General features: G+C 35.4%; 2 protein-coding genes across 9 annotated transcripts in view; one reads left to right on the top strand and one right to left on the bottom strand.

Moving 5' to 3' along the window:
• Positions 1–24,016, bottom strand: part of CAPS2 (calcyphosine 2) — a 122,765-nt gene that overhangs the window by 55,519 nt on the left and 43,230 nt on the right. The window lies entirely within an intron of this gene.
• GLIPR1L1 (GLIPR1 like 1) overlaps positions 2,726–24,016 on the top strand; it is a 43,782-nt gene continuing 22,491 nt past the window's right edge. The window contains exons 1-3 of one of the 3 annotated variants that reach the window (XM_024257467.3): positions 2,726–3,092; positions 17,902–18,147; positions 21,807–21,907. In XM_024257467.3, the coding sequence (XP_024113235.2) occupies positions 2,823–3,092; positions 17,902–18,147; positions 21,807–21,907 (617 nt within the window). In that variant the 5' untranslated portion in view covers positions 2,726–2,822. The remainder of the gene's footprint in view (positions 3,093–17,901; positions 18,148–21,806; positions 21,908–24,016) is intronic. The other 2 variants (XR_008512001.2, XM_024257466.3) reach the window with 2 other exon arrangements.

Genomic DNA, 24,016 nt, shown 5'->3' on the forward strand with positions numbered 1-24,016 from the left:
ACACACATAAAAATAAAACAGAAAACTAAATTTAACTTTTAAAAAGTTATAAAAGACCTTAAAAATTCTGGTGCCCCAACTAACCTTGGCCATTCCAGAAATAGATGTTCAAGAAAATAACATTAGGACATGCACTTGTTGATTCCTGGCAATTAGACTTTTTACACCTAAATTGTTTTAGTATTTCTGGATATAGCTATCTAAGCCATTGGAAACATGGTCTAAAAAACATAATGTATACAATTCAGACGTTTTGTTAAAAACGTCTATTAGAAGAGCAATAATCTTGGATTATGTTTGACTATATATACTCTACTTTTGCCAATCTTTAAATCCATTACTCTATGAAATTTCTGTTGTTGTTACAGGCAGTTAATTTCTCTATACACTAAATGAAACTAAATTAGCTATCTGTTAAACTTTATCCCCATTAACCTCATCCCTGTCAACCTTTACTGTTTTGCAGTTCCAAAATAGTTTGCATTTGAAGCTCAACTTTAAATTTTCATTTACTTGATCATTCATTAATGCATTCAACATTCACTGAGTACATACTACTTGAAAATATTTTACTTTATCTTTGTGTTTATTTGTTCATTCAGCCACTTATGTATTTGACAAACATCCATTGAACACGTTCTATCTTCAAATATACCCAATGTTAGAAAAAGTGAAATATATAAGCTTACCCAACATTTCCTTTTATATGATTAAGTCAAAAATATTTATTGAGCCTCTCATATGTATATATACATATATATAACAATTAAAATACAGTTTCTGCTCTCAGAAGCTTACAGTTGTATACAACATTATTAGAAAGTTAAAGAGAACTCATTTATTTATTCAACCAATTTTTATTGAGAGCCTAAAGATTCAGTTCCTGTTCAAGGTGCTAGAGATATAGCAATGAAGAAAACAAAGCTACTGTTGCAGCGAAGGTTACAACCTGATAGAGAAGGCAGATGTTAAAAAAATAAATAACATAAATTCAGGAGGTAATTAATGCAATGAAGAAAAATAAAACAGGTTAAGTGGATAGGCACTGACAGACAGGAGATGTAGAATGATCAGGGAAGACTTCACTGAAGGGAACTCTATAAAGAGCACTACAGGCAAAAGTAACAGCAAGTACAAAGGAGCTGAGGCGAGGGCACCCTTATCAAGCTGATGGATGTGGCTGATGCAGAATAAGCCAGGAGAGAATGCAGGAAAGAGGCCGGAGAACTAGCCATGGTCAGATTATGTAGTGTCTTTTGGGCCATACCTAGGACTTCAGATTTTTTATTGTGGCCCCCCAAAGTAATGTAAGCCAATTCCTTAAAAATTCTCTCTCTCTCTGTCTCTGTATACACACATATGTATATGTATATATGCCTATAGACATCTGTATCTCTCTGTGTAGATGTATATATGTCTATAGGCATACACACATATACATATGTGTGTATACACACACAGATTTATACATAGAGAGAACTTTACATATATAAATGTATGTGTGTATATACACATACATATGTGTATATGTATATGTGTATATGCCTATAGATATCTGCATATCCAGAAAGAGACCTATATATATAGACACATGTAGATGTACATATCTGTATCGATTTATCTATCTGTATACCTACACGCACACATATACACACATCTGTATATATGTTCATGTCTTTGGGTGTGGGATATCAGAAGCTCAGTTTGGACTATGTATGTGATATGAAAGTAGTATATACAGCAATTCTCCATTAGCTGGTGGTAGACTAGAAATATATTATCTATTGCCCAGTAGAATTTCCATTAGGATCCTTGTATTTTTCGTTTTTTTTGTAATCTAATGTTCTGCTTTTTATTTTTAAAAACATAGTAGCTGCATCAAAGTAGTTTGTTTTGTTTTTTGTTTTTTGTGTCAAGGTTGACTATGGCGGAACATTCAGCAGATGTAAGTATGTGTTCACTTGAATTAAATGGCATTGTAAACAACCTCAAATTACTAAGTAAAGGTATTTATTTGAAACATAGAAATACTAAAAAAAATTAATGTCATGGGGAAAAATGCTGGTTTATTACTGAATATCAATATAACTGATGGAATGAATTTAAAACATTAAGCCAGATGAAGTTGATTTATATTGCATTGCAGGTAAAATAGACAATCAAATGTACTCCGTCCATCCCAGTCTCAGTGTATCAATTAAAGCAACTCTTGGAGTCTACCAGTCACCATACAGTGGCTCTGTTCCCAACCATCAAAAAGGGCAGATTTTGTCAAGAGGAACTACTTGGCTACATTTTCCAGGCATCTATTTTTATCTATCTAAGCAGTCGGTCTCTTCAGACGAAAAAACAGAAGGAAATTATTAAATGTTTGACAAGTTGATAATTTAGGATCACAGTATGTCACTGTATAAGAATTGCCTATTCTTACTCTATTCCCAATCTCTGAGGGAAGTGGCAATATGATTCTAGATTATTTAGAACAATAAAAATCTATACACGGAAGCTGCGTCTAAGAAACGAATATATAGTGCTTTGCACTCGACTGGCCCATTGTCAGCATCCCGCACTTGTTCTTTACCTAACTTGTGTGGCTTGCATATTGCAATCTGTATTACAATCCAGGCTCGCTCTGCAGATTACAGATTGGATCCACAGAAAGCAGTCTGGATGGTTGAAACTCCCTCCACCAGAGGGCGACTCAGAGCTTTCCCCTGTAGCTCAGAGCTGTGTGGAAGGCGAACCCTGATGCCTGTTCTTCCCCACAGCGACACTGACAAGCTGATCCAGCCTGCTGGGCATCCCCGCGCCTGTGCGGGAGGATGGAGCCAAGGGAGAGCGTGGTGCGGGGGCGCGGGGAAATCGGTTGCCCCAGCCGTTACTGGTCCGCGCAGTCAGGGCATCCTCCACATCCTTCCATGGCTCTGAAGAATAAATTCAGTTGTTTATGGATCTTGGGTCTGTGTTTGGTAGCCAGTACATCTTCCAAAATCCCATCCATCACTGACCCACACTTTATAGACAACTGCATCGAAGCCCACAACGAATGGCGTGGCAAAGTCAACCCTCCCGCGGCCGACATGAAATACATGGTGAGAAAGAACCAGGGCTGGACTCTTAAATCCCTGACTCATCCTGAGGTATCTGGGTGGTAAATTTCACGGACTTAACTTGTACTAATTCAGTCCGGACTTTATATATATGCAGTTAAAAAGAAAAAAAAAATCACACCTTGGTTGGGCTGTCTCCTCCAGAGTCATACGAGTGAACAAGAAAGGAAGACTTGAAGCTGTTCCTTGTCTCTTGCAGGGAAGGTGGGGATGCTGGAGAAGTGTTTGGAAGTTGCTTTGTTGCACCACTAAAGTTATTAGCACTGAACACAGGATTGTTTTGTTTCCTTTCTTCCATTTTTTAGCTAGCACTTTCCACCCCCCACAACCAAGATACAAGATACCAAAGAAATAGCCCAGGAATGGAGATTCTCTTGTTCTCTTACTTATTTTTATATCATATGAATCCAAGATCAAAACAACACTTCACGTGTAGTATTATTTGAATAAAATACAGTACTCTATTGAAGAATAAGCATAAAAAGCATTGGATTATTAAAATAATCCATGGAATTTACAAAATGTTAAATACTTGACTATGAATTGTATGATTGGAAATTTCCCTTGCATTATAACTTTTTGTTTATAAATGCATCATTATGAGCATAAACGTTGATAGTATTAGTCTATTTTATGTACTATGCAGATGTAGATACAGTATAACTCATATCTATTCCAGCTTTCTTCTTTTCTAGGCAGTGGAAAACAAAAGTAATTATAAAAAAAAACTCAGGCATTAAAATAAGTTCAAAACTGTACTAGTCTACTGTATAAGAAAATTATATTTTGATGGGGGAGAAAGATTCAAATAGATATCGGAAATGAAACAAGAATAAACTAATCTCTTTAATGCAGAATTGTTAAGATATTTTAATATATAATGTTTACCAGCTTGGGGTTGTCCAAGGCATAAATTAACTAGAAATAAATCTTCAACTGAATTCAGAAATACTAATATTAGTATTAATATGGGTGATGCCTTTAGAGATTTATTGTAAATTGCATGATAAAAAAGAGTAAATGTGGGGTTAAATATAATAAATGTTCTTTATATTTCTTTTGTACTCATTGACTATTTAAAGCAAAATGTGATAACAATGAATTGTGGAGTTTATAATAATGTAGAAACAAAACACATTATAACCAATGCATAAAAAATGAAGTGAAGTGCCAAAAGAATTATTCTGCTGAAAGTTCCTTATATTGTTAAGAATCACAATAATATTTCCGGATGGACCGTGAGAAGTTAAGAATATATATTTTAATATCTAGAAAAACCATTAAAAATATACAAAGAAGTAGAGCTAAAAATCCAGTAAATAGAATACTAAAGTCCTTGATTAATTTTTGGAAAACAGGAACAAGGAACAAAAGAACAAAGAGGGAAAAATAGCAAATGGTAGACTAAAACTTAACCATGTTAAAATTATATTAAATGCAAATGACTACTACATACTTTAATTAAAAATAAAGATTATCAGATTGGATTAATGTTTTTGTAACAGAAACATATCACAAATAGATTAAAGTAAAACGATGGAAAAAATACATTATGCAAACTCTAAAATTAAGATAGAGTAGCTATACTTATAGCTACCAAAGTAGATTTTAAGACAAGGAGAACTACCAGAAATAAAAGGGGACATTTAGGAAAATAAAAGGGCCAGTTCAACAATCTTCAATACAAATAACAACACAGCAATCTTCAATACAAATAAATGTAATAATATATTTTAATACACAAAAATTGGCAAAAGTAAAGGGAGAAAGAGACAAAACAGTCATAGAGATTTTAATCTTAGTGAATAAGAGAACAAGTAGGTAAAAATCAGTAAAAATAAAAAAGATTTGAACATCAATTTTACCTAATTGACATTAAACAATTTATACCACACTGCAAAATACAAATTCTTATCAAGTATTCATCACATTCATCAATATAAACAATATGCTGAACCATAAAACAAGTCTCGATAAATTAAAAGTATTTGAAATTTTGTTCTATATTTTCTGAAAAAAATAGACTTAAACTAGAAATAAAGTGTGCAAAATCTCCCAAAATGTGAAATCAAGCAGCACATATATAAATGGTCCATAAGTTAAAGAAGAAATAATCATAGAGATTACTATAATTTAGATTTGAATGTTAATGGAAACACAGCATATCAAAATTTGTGGGATATAGCAAAAGAGGTGTTTGGAAGCATACGTATAGATTTAAATGAATATTTTAGGAAAGAAGAATAGTTAAAAATCAAGACCTATTCTTTCAACTCAAGAAGGTAGGAAACAACTTTAAATTAAGCACAAGAAAATTTTAAAAAAACTAAAGATGATCATAATTTGATGAAATTGAAAGTAAAAGTATGATGGACTAAAATCAATAATATCAAAAGTTGGTTTAAAACTATATATTAATAAAATTGATAAACCAGTAGTAAAAAAAAGATTAATGAAGAAAGACACAACTCAAAAATCAATTTTAGCAATGGAAAATCACTTTTAAAAAACTCCACACATTAAATGGATAGATAGAGAATATTTTGAACAACTTTATACTAATAAATTTGACAACATAAAGAAAATAAATGGACAAATGTCTTGAAAATCAGCATTTTATAAAATTGACACAATATTTTGATATGTTGTTTATTGAAGGATTACTAGTGAATAAGTGCATAAAATGCACTAGTTTTAATGTACAATTTTTTTTACATATGTATACATCAGTGAAACTACCTACCTCAAGATTGGAATTTTTATTTCATATATGGGTGCCATGTTATTTATCACATAAAGTCTCATAAATATTACATTCTGTACTATGTGTTTTATAAAGTAACATTAAATCCTTGAACTTTGCCTAATGAAAGTATTGCTTATTATTTTTATTTCTTTGATTTCTATTATTATTTTTTGACTATTGTCTTCTTTGTCTTGTACAAATGAAAGAATCCTGGGTTAGAGATTGACTTTGAACCCAATATAAATCTTTTAACAGGGATATTTAACCAATTTATGAATGAGATCATTCATCTGCATCTTCATCAATCTAAATAGTCTTATGCCATTACATTAATTAAATATGTAATTTAAAATATTCTTAACAGAAAATTCAGGTGAATTCTAAGAAAAAAGCAACACCAATCTTATACAAATCTCTTTGTGAAACTGAAAGAGAAAACCTTTTGGAACTTTATGAGTCAACTTTTACCCTGACACCAAACCAGAAAAAACATTACAGGTTAGAAAATTATAGCCCAATGTAGATGCAAAAAATCTTCAACAAAATTATAATCAATTGAATCCAGCAACACATATAAAGAATATTATATCATGGGATTTATCTCAAGAAAAAAAGTTGGATTAGGACTTGAAAATTAATCAACATAATCAGGATCAAAACTGGAAACACCATTAACAGAAAACTCCCCAGAAAATGAAAAATCTGTGAGAAATCTGACTTGGATTGGGGGAATTTTATTGCTGTTTACAATCTGCCACTCTTAATATTGATTCAATGAGAAAAATTATATGATCATCTCAATAGAGTCATGAAAACCATTTGGTAAAACTTGGCATCAATTCATTTTATTTCTTTTTTTTCTTTTTTTCCTGTAGGTTTTTTTAATATTAGTTTTGGGGAAACAGGTGGTGTTTGGTTGCATGGAAAAGTTATTTTTTTTCAATTTTTAAGTTCTGGGGTACATATGCAGGATGTCCAGGTTTGTTACACAGGTGAACATATGCCATGGTGGTTTGCTGCACAGATCAACCAATCACCCACGTATTAAGCCCAGCATTTATTAGCTATTCTTCCTGAAGTTCTCTCTCCTCCCACCCCTCTCTGTCTACAAGCCCCAATGTGTGTTGATCCCCCCATGTGTCCATGTGTTCTCATCGTTCAGCTCCCACTTATAAGTGAGAACATGTGGTGTTTGGTTTTCTGTTCCTGCATTAGTTTGCTGAGGATAATAGCTTCCAGCTCCATCCATGTCCCTGCAAAGGACTTGATCTCATTCCTTTTTATGGCTGCATAGTATTCCATGGTGTATATGTAGCACATATTTTCTTTATCCATTCTATCATTGATGGGCATTTGGGTTGATTCCATGTCTTTGCTATTGTGAGTAGTGTGCAGTGAATATACATGTGCATGTATGTTTATAATAGAATGATCTATATTCCTTTGGGTACATACCCAGTAATGGGATTGCTGGGTCAAATGGTATTTCTGACTCTAGATCTTTGAGGAATTGCCACACTGTCCTCCACAATGGGTACTAATTTACCCCACCAACAATGTAAAAATGTTCCTTTTTTTCCCGCAACACTGCCAGCACCTGTTTCTGGACTTTTTAATCATCACCATTCTGACTGGCCTAAGATGGTATCCAATTGTGGTTTTGATTGCATTTTTCTAATGCTAAGTGATGTTGAGCTTTTTTTTCATTTGTTTTTTGGCCACATGTATGTCTTCTTTTGAGAAGTGAAGTGTCTGTTCGTGTCCTTTGGCCACTTTTTAATGGGATTGTTCTTTAAATTTATTTAATCTCCTTATAGACTCTGGATATTAGACCTTGGTCAGATGGATAGATTGCTAAAATTTTCTACCATTCTGTAGGTTGTCTGTTCACTCTGATGATACTTTCTTTTGCCGTATAGAAGCTCTTTAATTAGATACCATTTGTCCATTTTTGTTTTTGTTGCAATTGATGTTTTCATCATGAAATATTTGCCCGTGCCTATGTCCTGAATGGTATTGCCTAGATTTTTCTTCTAGGGTTTTTATGATTGGGGTTTTACATTTAAGTCTTTAATCCATCTTGAGCTACTTTTTGGATAAGGTGTAAGGAAGGGGTCCAGTTTCAATTTTCTGCATATGGCTAGCCAGTTCTCCCAGCGGAAAAGTTATTTACTGGTGATTTCTGAGATTTTGGTGCACCCATCGCCCAAGCAGTGCCCAATGTGTAGTCTTTTATCCCTCACCCCACTCCCACTCTTCCCCATGAGTCCCCAAAGTCCATCATTCTTATGTCCTCATAGCTTAGCTCCCACTTAGAAGTGAGAACATACAATGTTTCATTTTCCATTCCTGAGTTACTTCAATTAGAATAATGGTCTCCAACTCCATCCAGGTTGCTGCAAATGCCATTATTTTGTCCCTTTTTATGGCTGAGTCGTATTCCATTATATGTATATATTTTATACACACATATATAAAATATATATGTATAAATATATATATACATACCACATTTTCTTTATTAACTTACTGGTTGATGGGCATTTAAACTGTTTCCATATTTTTAGAATTGCAAGTTGTGCTGCTATAAACATGTGTGTGCTAGTGGCTTTTTCAAAACATGACTTATTTTCCTCTGTGTAGATTTTTGACAAAGATGCAAAAGTAATTCAGTGGAGCAAGGATAGTCTATTCAAGAAATGGTATTGAAACACCATTTAATGCCTATAAGAAAAGAAAAAACTTTGACCTAAAGAGCAAAAATTAACCCAAAATGACTCATAAATTTAAATAAAACTATTAGAAGAAAAACAGGAGAAAATCCTCAGGACAGGGCTAGATGAAACTTCCTAATATAATGAATTATTTTGATTTTTATCAAAACCGAAAACTATTTTTAAAAAGTCAACAAATTTGACCTCATCAAAATAAGAAACTTCTACTTTCTAAAGTACCCTGTTAGGAAGATGAGAGGACAAACTATAAACTAGGAGAAAATATATTCAAACCATATATTTAAGAAAGAACTCCTATCTAGAGAAAGAAGTCTCAAAACTCAACAGTAAAAAAAAAAAGAAAAAAATTCAATTAGAAAATGAACAAAAGACTAACTGACATTTAGCCACAGAGATATACAGATGGAAAATAAGCACATGAAAACATGTTAAATATCATTAGCCATTAGTGAAATGCAAATTAAAACCACAAGGGCATATCACTACACACCAGTTAGGAAAGCAAAAATAAAAAATAATGACAATACCAAATACTGGTGAAGATATGGAGAAAATTGATCAGTCATACTTTTCTGGTGGGAATGCAAAATGGTATAGCCACTCTAGGAAATAGTTTGGCAGTTTCTTACAAAAAACAAACAAACAAAAAAAACCACCTAAACATACACTTACATATGACTTAGACTTGCAATTGCACTTCTGGGCACTTTTTCAAAGGAAAACATTGCTACATAAAAACCTGCTCACAAATATTTATGGATACTCCCGATTCAATGCTCTTGAGAAACAGGAGTTTAGTGACTCTATACATGTTTGTAATAGCTCAAACTTGTAAACATTCAAATTTCCATCAATAGATGAAAGTTAAACTGTGGTACATCTATACCATGGAATATGACTTGGTCATAAAATGGAACAAACTATCAACACATGGAACATCCTCATGGCTCTCAAAGGCATTATGCTGAGTGAAGAGAAGCCAATCTCAAAATGGATACATACCGTAGGATTCTATTTATATAACATTCTTTCTTTCTTTTTCTTTTTTTCTTTGAAACAGAGTCTCGCTGTGTCGCTCAGGCTGGAGTGCAGTGGCGCTGTCTCGGCTCACTGCAAGCTCCGCCTCCCGGGTTCACGCCATTCTCCTGCCTCAGCCTCCGGAGTAGCTGAGACTACAGGCGCCCGCCACAACGCCCGGAGAATTTTTTGTATTTTTAGTAGAGACGCGGTTTCACCGTGTTAGCCAGGATGGTCACGATCTCCTGATCTCGTGATCCGCCGCCTCGGCCTCCCAAAGTGCTGGGATTACAGGCGTGAGCCACCGCCCGCCTCTTTTTTTTTTTTTTTTTTTTTTTTTTGAGACGGAGTCTCTGTCACCCAGGCTGGAGGGCAATGGCACGGTCTTGGCTCACTGCAACCTCCGCCTCCTGGGTTCAAGCAATTCTCCTCCTCATCCTCCTGAGTAGTTGGGATTACAAGCACCCGCCACCACACCTGGCTGATTTTTGTATTTTTAGTAGCGATGGGGTTTCACCCTGTTGGCCAGGCTGGATCTCCTGACCTCAGGTGATCCACCCACCTTGGCCTCCCAAAGTGCTGGGATTACAGGCATGAGCCACCACGCCTAGCCTTCTATTTATACAACATTCTTGAAATAACAAAATTACAGAACTGAAGAACAGATTGGTGATCGCCAGGGGTTAAAGATATTGTGGGTAGTGAGTGGTTGTGACTTAATGGGTTAGCATGAAGGATCCTTGTGGTGTTGAAACAGTGCTGTATCTAGATGTTGTGGGAGTGATTACTTCAATTTATACATGTGATAAAATCACATAAACCTACACATATACAAAAACAAATGCATGTAAAACTGTTGAAATCTTTAAAAGGTCTCTAGATAATACCAATGTCAATTTCTTATTTTGATATCATACTATTGTTACAAAAAAACATTACCATTGGGAAAAGTAGGTGAAGTCTACACAGGACCCCTGTGTATTATTTTCGTAACTTCTTGTGAATTTATAATTAGTTAAAAATAAAAAGATGTTTAAAAATAACCTTGGCAATTATACCTACATTAAGACTGTTGCTTTTGTCATGAGTTGTTTCTGGACTCTGTTCTGTTCCATTGAGCTATTTGTCTACCCTTGTGTCAATATGACAATATCCTAATGTAGCTTTATGATAAATATTTATATCTGGTAGAGAAAGTCTCCAGTTTTATTCTACATTTAAAAGATTGTCTGAGCTTTACTTGGAACATCGCATTTCCACATAAATTTTGTAATCAATTTCCACCCCAAAAAAGCTACTTGGAGTTTGATTAGAAATAAAATTATATGTCATACTCAACATTCTTTTGCAATACAGAATATTCTGGTCCATGAACATTTTATATCTCTCCATTTATTTAAGTCACGTTTTTGCAGTTTTCAGCACAGAGATTCTGTATATCACTTATTAAATTTATTTATATATATTGGATGTTTTGCAGCTATTCATTTGTAGAATATACATAGATATATAATAGATTTTTGCATATTTTCCTTGTATCTTTCAACTTTCATAACTTCATTTATTTTTATAGTATTGTTTATGTATTAATTTAAATTTTTATGTATCCAGTCATGCTATCTGTGAATAATGTTAGATCCCAATCCTTATACATTTTATATATTTTCTCTTATGTATTTACAACTCATGTATTTTATTATACTACCTAACTTCTTGTACAATAATGAATAGAAATAACGAGAGCAGATATCTTGTTTCATTCCTAATCTTGAGGGAAAGTTTTAATATTTCACCATTTGATAAGATTTTTGTCTGTTTGTTTGTAGATTATCAAATTAAGGGCATTTTTTCTTTCTATTCCTGGTTTTTTGCCCTTTTTAAATTATCAATGAGTATTCATCCTTTAATTGTAATAAATGAACATGACCCTCTAAATTACTTTTTTTCTTCTATTATTATTATTATTATTATACTTTAGGTTTTATGGTACATGTGCGCAATGTGCAGGTAAGTTACATATGTATACATGTGCCATGCTGGTGCGCTGCACCCACTAACTCGTCATCTAGCATTAGGTATATTTCCCAATGCTATCCCTCTCCCCTCCCCCCACCCCACAACAGTCCCCGAAGTGTGATGTTCCCCTTCCTGTGTCCATGTGTTCTCATTGTTCACTTCACACCTATGAGTGAGAATATGCAGTGTTTGGTTTTTTTGTTCTTGCGATAGTTTACTGAGAATGATGATTTCCAATTTCATCCATGTCCCTACAAAGGACATGAACTCATAAAAAATGAACTCATCATTTTTTATGGCTGCATAGTATTCCATGGTGTATATGTGCCACATTTTCTTAATCCAGTCTATCATTGTTGGACATTTGGGTTGGTTCCAAGTATTTGCTATTGTGAATAATGTGGCAATAAACATACGTGTGCATGTGTCTTTATAGCAGCATGATTTATAGTCCTTTGGGTATACACCCAGTAATGGGATGGCTGGGTAGAATGGAATTTCTACTTCTAGATCCCTAAGGAATCGCCACACTGACTTCCACAAGGGTTGAACTAGTTTACAGTCCCACCAACAGTGTAAAAGTGTTCCTATTTCTCCACATCCTCTCCAGCACCTGTGGTTTCCTGACTTTTTAATGATTGCCATTCTACCTGGTGTGAGATGGTATCTCATTGTGGTTTTGATTTGCATTTCTCTGATGGCCAGTGATGGTGAGCATTTTTTCATGTGTTTTTTGGCTGCATAAATGTCTTCTTTTGAGAAGTGTCTGTTCATGTCCTTCGCCCACTTGTTGATGGGGTTGTTTGTTTTTTTCTTGTAAATTTGTTGGAGTTCATTGTAGATTCTGGATATTAGCCCTTTGTCAGATGAGTAGGTTGCGAAAATTTTCTCCCATTTTGTAGGTTGCCTGTTCACTCTGATGGTAGTTTCCTTTGCTGTGCAGAAGCTCTTTAGTTCAATTAGATCCCATTTGTCAATTTTGGCTTTTGTTGCCATTGCTTTTGGTGTTTTAGACATGAAGTCCTTGCCCATGCCTATGTCCTGAATGGTAATGCCTAGGTTTTCTTCTAGGGTTTTTATGGTTTTAAGTCTAACATTTAAGTCTTTAATCCATCTTGAATTGATTTTTGTATAAGGTGTAAGGAAGGGATCCAGTTTCAGCTTTCTACATATGGCTAGCCAGTTTTCCCAGCACCATTTATTAAATAGGGAATCCTTTCCCCATTTCTTGTTTTTCTCAGGTTTGTCAAAGATCAGATACTTGTAGATATGTGGCATTATTTCTGACGGCTCTGTTCTGTTCCATTGATCTATATCTCTGTTTTGGTACCAGTACCATGCTGTTTTGGTTACTGTGGCCTTGTAGTATAGTTTGAAGTCAGGTAGTGTGAAGCCTCCAGCTTTGTTCTTTTGGCTTAGGATTGACTTGGCGATGCGGGCTCTTTTTTGGTTCCATATGAACTTTAAAGTAGTTTTTTCCAATTCTGTGAAGAAAGTCATTGGTAGCTTGATGGGGATGGCATTGAATCTGTAAATTACCTTGGGAAGGATGGCCATTTTCATGATATTGATTCTTCCTACCCATGAGCATGGAATGTTCTTCCATTTGTTTGTATCCTCTTTTATTTCCTTGAGCAGTGGTTTGTAGTTCTCCTTGAAGAGGTCCTTCACATCCCTTGTAAGTTGGATTCCTAGGTATTTTATTCTCTTTGAAGCAATTGTGAATGGGAGTTCACTCATGATTTGGCTCTCTGTCTGTTATTGATGTATAAGAATGCTTGTGATTTTTGCACATTGATTTTGTATCCTGAGACTTTGCTGAAGTTGCTTATCAGCTTAAGGAGATTTTGGGCTGAGACAGTGGGGTTTTCTAGATATACTATCATGTCATCTGCAAACAGAAACAATTTGACTTCCTCTTTTCCTAATTGAATACCCTTGATTTCCTTCTCCTGCCTAATTGCCCTGGCCAGAACTTCCAACACTATGTTGAATAGAAGTGGTGAGAGAGGGCATCCCTGTCTTGTGCCAGTTTTCAAAGGGAAGGCTTCCAGTTTTTGCCCATTCAGTATGATATTGGCTGTGGGTTTGTCATAAATAGCTCTTATTATTTTGAGATACGTCCCATCAATACCTAATTTATTGAGAGTTTTTAGCATGAAGTGTTGTTGAATTTTGTCAAAGGCCTTTTCTGCATCTATTGAGATAATCATGTGGTTTTTGTCTTTGGTTCTGTTTATATGCTGGATTACATTTATTGATTTGTGTATATTGAACCAGCCTTGCATCCCAGGGATGAAGCCCACTTGATCATGGTGGATAAGCTTTTTGATGTGCTGCTGGATTCTGTTTGCCAGTATTTTATTGAGGATTTTTGCATCAATGTTCATCAAGGATATTGGTCTAAAATTCTCTTTTTTGGTTGTGTCTCTGCCAGGCTTTGGTATCAGGATGATGCTGGCCTCATAAAATGAGTTAGGGAGGATTCCCTCTTTTTCTATTGATTGGAATAGTTTCAGAAGGAATGGTACCAGTTCCTCCTTGTACCTCTGGTAGAATTCGGCTGTGAATCCATCTGGTCCTGGACTTTTTTTGGTTGGTAAGCTATTGATTATTGCCACAATTTCAGCTCCTGTTATTGGTCTATTCAGAGATTCAACTTCGTCCTGGTTTAGTCTTGGGAGGGTGTAGGTGTTGAGGAATTTATCCATTTCTTCTAGATTTTCTAGTTTATTTGCATAGAGGTGTTTGTAATATTCTCTGACGGTAGTTTGTATTTCTGTGGGATCGGTGGTGATATCCCCTTTATCATTTTTTATTGCATCTATTTGATTCTTCTCTCTTTTTTTCTTCATTAATCTTGCTAGTGGTCTATCAATTTTGTTGATCCTTTCAAAAAACCAGCTCCTGGATTCATTTATTTTTTGAAGGGTTTTTTGTGTCTCTATTTCCTTCAGTTCTGCTCTGATTTCAGTTATTTCTTGCCTTCTGCTAGCTTTTGAATGTGTTTGCTCTTGCTTTTCTAGTTCTTTTAATTGTGATGTTAGGGTGTCAATTTTGGATCTTTCCTGCTTTCTCTTGTGGGCATTTAGTGCTATAAATTTCCCTCTACACACTGCTTTGAATGCATCCCAGAGATTCTGGTATGTTGTGTCTTGGTTCTCGTTGGTTTCAAAGAACATCTTTATTTCTGCCTTCATTTCGTTATGTACCCAGTAATCATTCAGGAGCAGGTTGTTCAGTTTCCACGTAGTTGAGCGGTTTTGAGTGAGATTCTTAATCCTGAGTTCTAGCTTGATTGCACTATCTGAGAGATAGTTTGTTACAATTTCTGTTCTTTACATTTATTGAGGAGAGCTTTACTTCCAAGTATATGGTCAATTTTGGAATAGGTGTGGTGTGGTGCTGAAAAAAATGTATATTCTGTTGATTTGGGGTGGAGAGTTCTGTAGATGTCTATTAGCTCCGCTTGGTGCAGAGCTGAGTTCAATTCCTGGGTATCCTTGTTGACTTTCTGTCTCGTTGATCTGTCTAATGTTGACAGTGGGGTGTTGAAGTCTCACATTATTAATGTGTGGGAGTCTAAGTCTCTTTGTAGGTCACTCAGGACTTGCTTTATGAATCTGGGTGCTCCTATATTGGGTGCATATATATTTAGGATAGTTAGCTCTTCTTGTTGAATTAATCCCTTTACCATTATGTAATGGCCTTCTTTGTCTCTTTTGATCTTTGTTGGTTTAAAGTCTGTTTTATCAGAGACTAGGATTGCAACCCCTGCCTCTTTTTGTTTTCCATTTGCTTGGTAGATCTTCCTCCATCCTTTTATTTTGAGCCTATGTGTGTCTCTGCAGTTGAGATGGGTTTCCTGAATACAGCACACTGATGGGTCTTGAGTCTTTATCCAATTTGCCAGTCTGTGTCTTTTAATTGGAGCATTTAGTCCGTTTACATTTAAAGTTAATATTATTATGTGTGAATCTGATCCTGTCATTATGACGTTAGCTGGATATTTTGCTCGTTAGTTGATGCAGTCTCTTCCTAGTCTCGATGGTCTTTACATTTTGGTATGATTTTGCAGTGGCTGGTACCGGTTGTGCCTTTCCATGTTTAGCGCTTCCTTCAGGAGCTCTTTTAGGGCAGGCCTGGTGGTGACAAAATCTCTCAGCATTTGCTTGTCTGTAAAGGATTTTATTTCTCCTTCACTTATGAAGCTTAGTTTGGCAGGATATGAAATTCTGGGTTGAAAATTCTTTTAAGAATGTTGAATATTGGCCCCCACTCTCTTCTGGCTTGTAGGGTTTCTGCCGAGAGATCCACTGTTAGTCTGATGGGCTTCCCTTTGATGGTAACCCGACCTTTCTCTCTGGCTGCCCTTAACATTTTTTCCTTCATTTCAACTTGGTGAATCTGACAATTATGTGTCTTGGAGTTGCTCTTCTCGAGGAGTATCTTTGTGGCGTTCTCTGTATTTCCTGAATCTGAATGTTGGCCTGCCTTGCTAGATTGGGGAAGTTCTCCTGGATAATATCCTGCAGAGTGTTTTCCAACTTGGTTCCATTCTCCCCGTCACTTTCAGGTACACCAATCAGACGTAGATTTGGTCTTTTCACATAGTCCCACATTTCTTGGAGGCTTTGCTCGTTTCTTTTTATTCTTTTTTCTCTAAACTTCCCTTCTCGCTTCATTTCATTCATTTCATCTTCCAGGGCTGATACCCTTTCTTCCATTTGATCGCATCGGCTCCTGAGGCTTCTGCATTCTTCACATAGTTCTCGAACCTTGGTTTTCAGCTCCATCAGCTCCTTTAAGCACTTCTCTGTATTGGTTATTCTAGTTATACATTCTTCTAAATTTTTTTCCAAGTTTTCAACTTCTTTGCCTTTGGTTTGAATATCCTCCCGTAGCTCGGAGTAATTTGATCGTCTGAAGGCTTCTTCTCTCAGCTTGTCAAAGTCATTCTCCATCCAGCTTTGTTCCGTTGCTGGTGAGGAACTGCGTTCCTTTGGTGGAGGAGAGGTACTCTGCTTTTTAGAGTTTCCAGTTTTTCTGCTCTGTTTTTTCCCCATCTTTGTGGTTTTATCTACTTTTGGTCTTTGATGATGGTGATGTACAGATGGGTTTTTGGTGTGGATGTCCTTTGTTAGTTTTCCTTCTAACAGACAGGACCCTCAGCTGTAGGTCTGTTGGAGTACCTGGCCGGCCATGTGAGGTGTCAGTCTGCCCCTGCTGGGGGGTGCCTCCCAGTTAGGCTGCTCAGGGGTCAGGGGTCAGGGACCCACTGGAGGAGGCAGTCTGCCTGTTCTCAGATCTCCAGCTGCATGCTGGGAGAACCACTGCTCTCCTCAAAGCTGTCAGACAGGGACATTTAAGTCTGCAGAGGTTACTGCTGTCTTTTTGTTTGTCTGTGCCCTGCCCCCAGAGGTGGAGCCTACAGAGGCAGGCAGGCCTCCTTGAGCTGTGGTGGGCTCCACCCAGTTCAAGCTTCCAGGCTGCTTTGTTTACCTAAGGGAGCCTGGGCAATGGGGGGCGCCCCTCCCCCAGCCTCGCTGACGACTTGCTGTTTGATCTCAGACTGCTGTGCTAGCAATCAGTGAGACTCCGTGGGCGTAGGACCCTCTGAGCCAGGTGCGGGCTATACTCTCCTGGGGCACCGTTTCCTAAGCCCGTTGGAAAAGCACAGTATTCGGGTGGGAGTGGCCCGATTTTCCAGGTGCCATCTGTCACCCCTGGAAAGGGAACTCCCTGACCCCTTGCGCTTCCCGAGTGAGGCAATGCCTTGCCCCTGCTTCGGCTGGCGCACGGTGCACTCACCCACTGACCTGCGCCCACTGTGTGGCACTCCCTAGTGAGATGAACACGGTACCTCAGATGGAAATGCAGAAATCACCCGTCTTCTGCGTTGCTCACGCTGGGAGCTGTAGACCGGAGCTGTTCCTATTCGGCCATCTTGGCTCCTCCCGACCCTCTGAATTACTAGACTTTGAATTCTGGCTTATTTTAATCACATTCCAATTTATTTGTTTAGTGACTCTAATGTACCAGGCCATCTGCTAAGTACTGGTAATATAACAATGAACGGTCATAGAGTGAGTATAAATAAGTATTTCTGAAGTAGAACTAAAAATAAATGACGAACTATGAACATAATAAATACCAAAGAAAAACTACATCTTATTAAAATAATAAATTTAAGCAAAACTTAATTGATTACAATCATTAGAATAATTTAATGCAAATACTTATGCACAATTAAATTTAAATTATTTTTATCTTTCAGATTTGGGATAAAGGTTTAGCAAAGATGGCTAAAGCATGGGCAAACCAGTGCAAATCTGAACATAACGACTGTTTGGATAAATCATATAAATGCTATGCAGCTTTTGAATATATTGGAGAAAATATCTGGTTAGGTGGAATAAAGTCATTCACACCAAGACTTGCCATTACAGCTTGGTATAATGAAACCCAATTTTATGATTTTGATAGTCTATCATGTTCCAGAGTCTGTGGCCATTATACACAGGTAAATATTTGACAACTTTATTGATTAATTCTTATTTGTGCATATTTTAATTGCCAGAATTTATTTCTCTGTATGTAAAGTGCCTTTATTTTTCTGGCTGCCTTTACATTTTTTCCTTTATCATAGGTCTTGAGCAATTTAATAATAATATACCAAAGTTTTCTGTATGTTTCTTGTGCTGCAGTTCACTGGCCTTTTTGAAGTTTTAAGTCTATAACTTAAATCAAATTTAGAAGAATGTTGGCCATTGTTTCTGGAAATACCTCTTTCTTTCACTCTCTCTCTTCCCTTCCCTGGAAGTGGGAAGTTCTCTTCAAGTTATTCATGTAGAAAGCCACTTGAAGTTTTCCCCACGTAAATTGATGCTTTTGTCTTTTTTCTTGGTTTTCTTCTCTCTGTGATTAATTTCAAGTAATTTTATTGCTACATCTTAAGTTTGCTAATCTATTCTTCTGTAATGTTTAGTCTCCTGTTAATCCCATTCAATTTGTTTTCAATCTTGCACCTTAAAGTTTGTATCTCTACAAGTTTAATATTTTTACATCTTCAATGAATATACCTAATATGTTTGCTCTTTCATCTAGCTTTTTAAGCATATGAGATAGAGTTGTAATAATTAATATTTTCCCTGCTAGCTCTAGTATCTATGTTAGCTCTGTGTTAGTTTCAATAGATTGATTTTTCTCTTCATTATTAATCAAATTTTCTTCCCTCATATCATGTTGGGTAAATTTTATTATATTCGCAATTTGTACATTTTGCCTTGTTGAGTGCTGGTTTCATCTGTATACTATAAATATTCTTGAGCTGTCTTTTTGGGTACAGCTAAGTTACCTGCAATTTATTTGATCCTCCTTGTTCCTGCTTTTAAAATATGTTAGGTAGAATAAAAGTAGCATTTAGTCCAGAGCTGATAATGATCTCTCACTACAGAGGCAAGATTATTCTGCACACTCTACCTAACACCCTGAGAATTATGAAGTTGTCCAATTCGGAAAGTGGGAATAGGTCCAATTTCTGGCTTTGTGTAAACCTTGGTATTATTTCCTCTAGTTCTTGTAAATGGGTTAGACTAGTTTCTTCACATACATGTTTTGATTAGTACTTTGCTGAATAGATGATGAGGACCCTCTGCCCATTGTCCTAGTGTGTCACTGTACAATTCTCACCTCTTCAGTACTATGCCATCTAAACTTCTGTGTCCTTGGTCTCCCCAAGACTCTCAATCAGACTCTCATAACTATGAGAATGTATCAAACTTCTCCTGAGCCATAATCTAGAAACTGTCTCCAGGCAATAAACCAGGACAATTATACAGTTTCTATCTTTTTTTCTGCAAATCTCAGGAGTATTATGTTGTGTTGCTTAATGTCTTGAAAACCATTACTTCCTATCATTTTCCCAATTTTTAAAAATTATTTCAGATAGAAGTGTAAATGTATCTAAAATTCACCTTTTTGGCCATACTTTAATCCTAGACATGGTACTGAGCCTCTAGGAAAGCCTGTTTAAGCAATATAAAGAGCTAACCTTCTTCTCTAGACTTACCCATTTGTATAAGTTGAATTAATATGTAGGGTCTTAAAGCAACTCGTTCTTATCAGAGGTGCAGTGAACAAATAATAGCAACTTCCATGTTCCCTTTATGTTCACTCTTCATTCAACAACAGGTTGTTCTAAGTCTAGACACTCTCCAGGACATCAGGAAAGATGTTGGTAAATAATATGGTTTGGATACTACGGGAAAATTGAGAGAATGAATCGGGTGTCAGATGTCCTGATTAACAAAAAGATGCAATATCCCTAAGATGATATCAAGGCTGAGTCATAGCTTTTATATATCCTTTGTCTTCTCTTTTGCTGTAAAGTAATAAAACAAAAACAAAACAAAACAAAACAAAAAAAGCCGGTTCTCAAATGCCCCTTCTCCCTTCATATTGCTAAATCAGAAAGAGGAGCTTACTCTTTATTGGCTAGTTTACACACAAGGTTAAATAATTAGGAATGGTTATATTCTTATAAAATCAACAACTATATCTTGCTTAATGTTCTAAACAAAATAAGAGAAAATTTTCTTGCATTTATCACCTAGTGATATTCATATTAGACTTACATCCAATGTTCATATTAATATTACATCTAGTTTCTTTAATGAAAGCAATACATCGTAAACCTACATAGTGAATATTTATTCTCACGATTCCAAAAGCCCCAAAAAGTCACAATTTAGATAAAATTTAATGATGTAGTTAGTTATTCATAAGCCAAATTGTTAAACATGATTTTTTGGAAATATATATATTTTAGTTGTATTTTTTGTTAATTGTTTAAAACATTCAAAAGGAAAAATGCTCTTTTAATCACCTCAGAATTGATCTGTCACTTACTCACCAAAACCACCAAGATGGCTGAAAGCAAAACTCTTTTTTTTTTTTTTTTTTGAGATAGAGTCTCGCCCTGTAACCCAGACTAGAGTACAGTGGTGTGATCTCGACTCACTGCAACCTCCACTTCCTGAGTTCAAGCAATTCTCCTGCCTTAGCCTCCTGAGTAGCTAGGATTACAGGCACATGCCACCACGCTCAGCTAGTTTTTGTATTTTTAGTAGAAACGGGGTTTCGCCATGTTGGCCAGGCTGACCTCGAACTCCTGACCTCACAATCCACCCACCTCGGCCTCCCAAAACTCATTTTTAAGTTCTCAGTTCACTTTGGCTTTTCTTGCACTTCTGCTGCCTCTCAGGCAAACAAAAAGCTGGTAAAATATATTTTGCAAAACTATTGATTCTGGCTAGAACAAGCCTATGGAAAACAATTGATACATCAATTTACGAAATAGGTTAGTACGTTTTGCTAATAAAGTTGTAAAATAAATGAGATCAGAAATTTGTGTTGTTAAAATTCATTCTGTGTCTAAATTCCTTGGATTATTTTTCAAATGGAGTAAACCAGTATTTTTTTCCCTTTTTTGTTTATTTGGACAATGAAAAAATTTTATTCTATCATTGTCACAAAAAACTAGTAATGTTCCTCACCTCTTTACCTATCTCCTATAACTAGTTTTCCATAGAAGTCTTCTTCCTTTTGAATAACTTTGCTATTCTTTGCAACTAGATAAAAATAAAGATTCACCATCCTTATGGCAGGCATCTTTGAAAATCAACTCAATATGTTTTTAACTCCTACCTATGTCTTGTGACTTGACAAAGGTAAGAATATGGTTAAGATTGCAAAATTTAAGATGTAATTTGTAAAATTTTTCTGAGAAAAACAAATAAATGTAAGTTATTGTTTTCATTTATAGTCTAATTTTAATATTGTTTGTATGATATTCCCAGGGATAGAATTAAAATGTATTTCACAAATAATCTAGAAGAAATTATTTTGGCTGTATATTATGAATTTGGTTATATATTATATTATCCTTTTGACTTATGAGAATTACCAGTAAGGAAAAACTAGCTTGGTAGGTCTCATAAAATCAGCCATAACAATATAAGAATTTTAATATAAATATAAACATTAGAAAAAATATGTAACTAATAAATATTTATGTACATTATTTTTTGTAGCATGACAAAGATTATACCAATCCTCTAAATGCATTGTTTGCATAGAATGGTTTTCCATATTTTATCTTGACATTCCTTTTCTTTATAGTTGGTTTGGGCCAATTCATTTTATGTCGGTTGTGCAGTTGCAATGTGTCCTAACCTTGGGGGAGCTTCAACTGCAATATTTGTATGCAACTACGGACCTGCGTGAGTTATTTTCTCTTAAAAACGTTTTAATTGAAATTAATGTTGATGATGGTTGCCAAATAAGAGGATCTTATACTAGAGACAAGTGTATTTTTGATAAGTAATGACTCCCTCTACAATGCTAATCAAATGAGATAGGTGAAAATAGAAGATGGTGACAGAATATTGCCTTACTTAAAGAAAAACTACACCTGTCATAAGATATTTAAACCTGAGAGAGAAAATGATGGAGACTGATAGGTTTTAAAAAAGAGATAATATAAAATACATTGCCACAGTAATATATAATTACTGAAACACAAAAAGGCTGGCAGATGCTTCTCTAATATAATATAAAATAAGTGGAATAAGAAAATGATTGAGAATGATTGTAAAAGCACACACTTTTAAGAAAAGAACAACATAACTTTAATTGTCTTGCTGATAATTGAATATCTAAATGAAAATATAGCATAAGCTTAAAGGGAAACTCCAAAAATGAAATTCTAGTCCTCTAATCCCAGTGAATCTATACTAGGAAGAATATAAAAACAGTTAATAACCCAGCTCTTCAACAAACATCAATTTAAAAATAAGCAGTAGAAAAGATAAAAACAAAGACAAAGAATAAATATGCAAAACTGATGAAAAGGAGCTGAGATATGCCAAAATTACTAGAGAGAGGCAGAAATGTGTATATATCCCTCTGTATTTTCTTCCATGACCTTTCACTTGGAAGCAAAAACAAGAATGATAAATACAAATTTTTATAGCTTGGGAAAAGTAGAGTTTTTATAGATTCAGAGAAATTATAAAACTACTGATACATTTATTGTCATCTTTTCTCTTAAGGAGACTAATCACAAGATTTGAAATGGAAAGAGAATAATAATAGGGGATGAAGGCTCAAGATTTGATGAAAAAGCAGTTAAGCATCATACTGCTTTGAATAAGTCAGGTTTTGGGGTCCAAACAAATTATGTATGTAACAGATTTCTTATGGGTCTTGTGAAAGCATACGAGAATAGTGTTATGTCACCCCTGGACAAGTGGTAGGGACCAATATACCCTGTCACTTGAAACAAAAGCCATAAAAAGCAAAACAGATGAAGCACATGAAACAATGGTTTTAAAGACACTGGCTATAATACAACAAAGGGCTGTGATCTCTGAAAAATAACAACAAAAAAAAGTTAGCCCTATAATTCCCCTAGCTTTCTGTCTCAATGAGAGCGTTCAGGTCATGGCATATGAAATTACTAAGACAGAGGTTGGCTGGCTCCCTGGGTTGAAGAAATGGAGCTAAAAGTATAGGAATACCAATACAGCTAGAGTTCATGGAAAAGAGTACCAGAGAAAAGAGAACTACACGCAGAGAGAACCCTAGAAATCTGCAAAATATATTCCTTGAGTATGGATTAGCAGAGTATTGATTAGCACATGCACGTGAGGAAACAACTTCAGGCCAGGTTAAGAAGCATCTGAAAGAATAAGAGGGCACAGTTCTTGGCACTTACACAGGGAGCAGAACTAAACTGCTCCAGACCCACCTAAAAATTCATAATGTAAAACCTGAAAGGATCAAAATGTTCCCATGTAATTTGACTGTATCCCACATAAGAAATGATTGAGAATGATTATAAAAGCACATAATTTTAAGAAAAGAACAACATAACTTTAACAACAACAACAAAAAAACTCAAGGAGGTTTACAGAAATACACAATATTCAGCACCTAACACTTACAATATCTGGCATCTAATGAAATATTACCAGCCATATGAAGAAGGAAAAAAATAAGACATAAGAAGAAGCTGAATCAATAAGTTGAAATGAATGCAGAACTTATACAGATGTTATAATTAAAAGAGAAAGACATTAAAATGGTTATTATAACTGTATTCTATATTTTTAAATGTTAAGCAAAGATATGAAAAATATTAAAAACAGAGGACTACAATGTCTGAGATTTTTTAGAAGTTAAAATTAATGAAATATTAGACATTCCAGAAAAAAAGATTAATGAATTCAAAATCATAACATTAGAAATTATCCAAGACAGTGATTCAGGAGTTCAAGGCTGCAGTGAGCCATGATTGCCTTGAGAAACAGAGCAAGATCCTGTCTCTT

The sequence above is a fragment of the Pongo abelii genome, chromosome 10 (assembly GCF_028885655.2).
Source record: "Pongo abelii isolate AG06213 chromosome 10, NHGRI_mPonAbe1-v2.0_pri, whole genome shotgun sequence".
Taxonomy (NCBI): Eukaryota; Metazoa; Chordata; class Mammalia; order Primates; family Hominidae; genus Pongo; species Pongo abelii.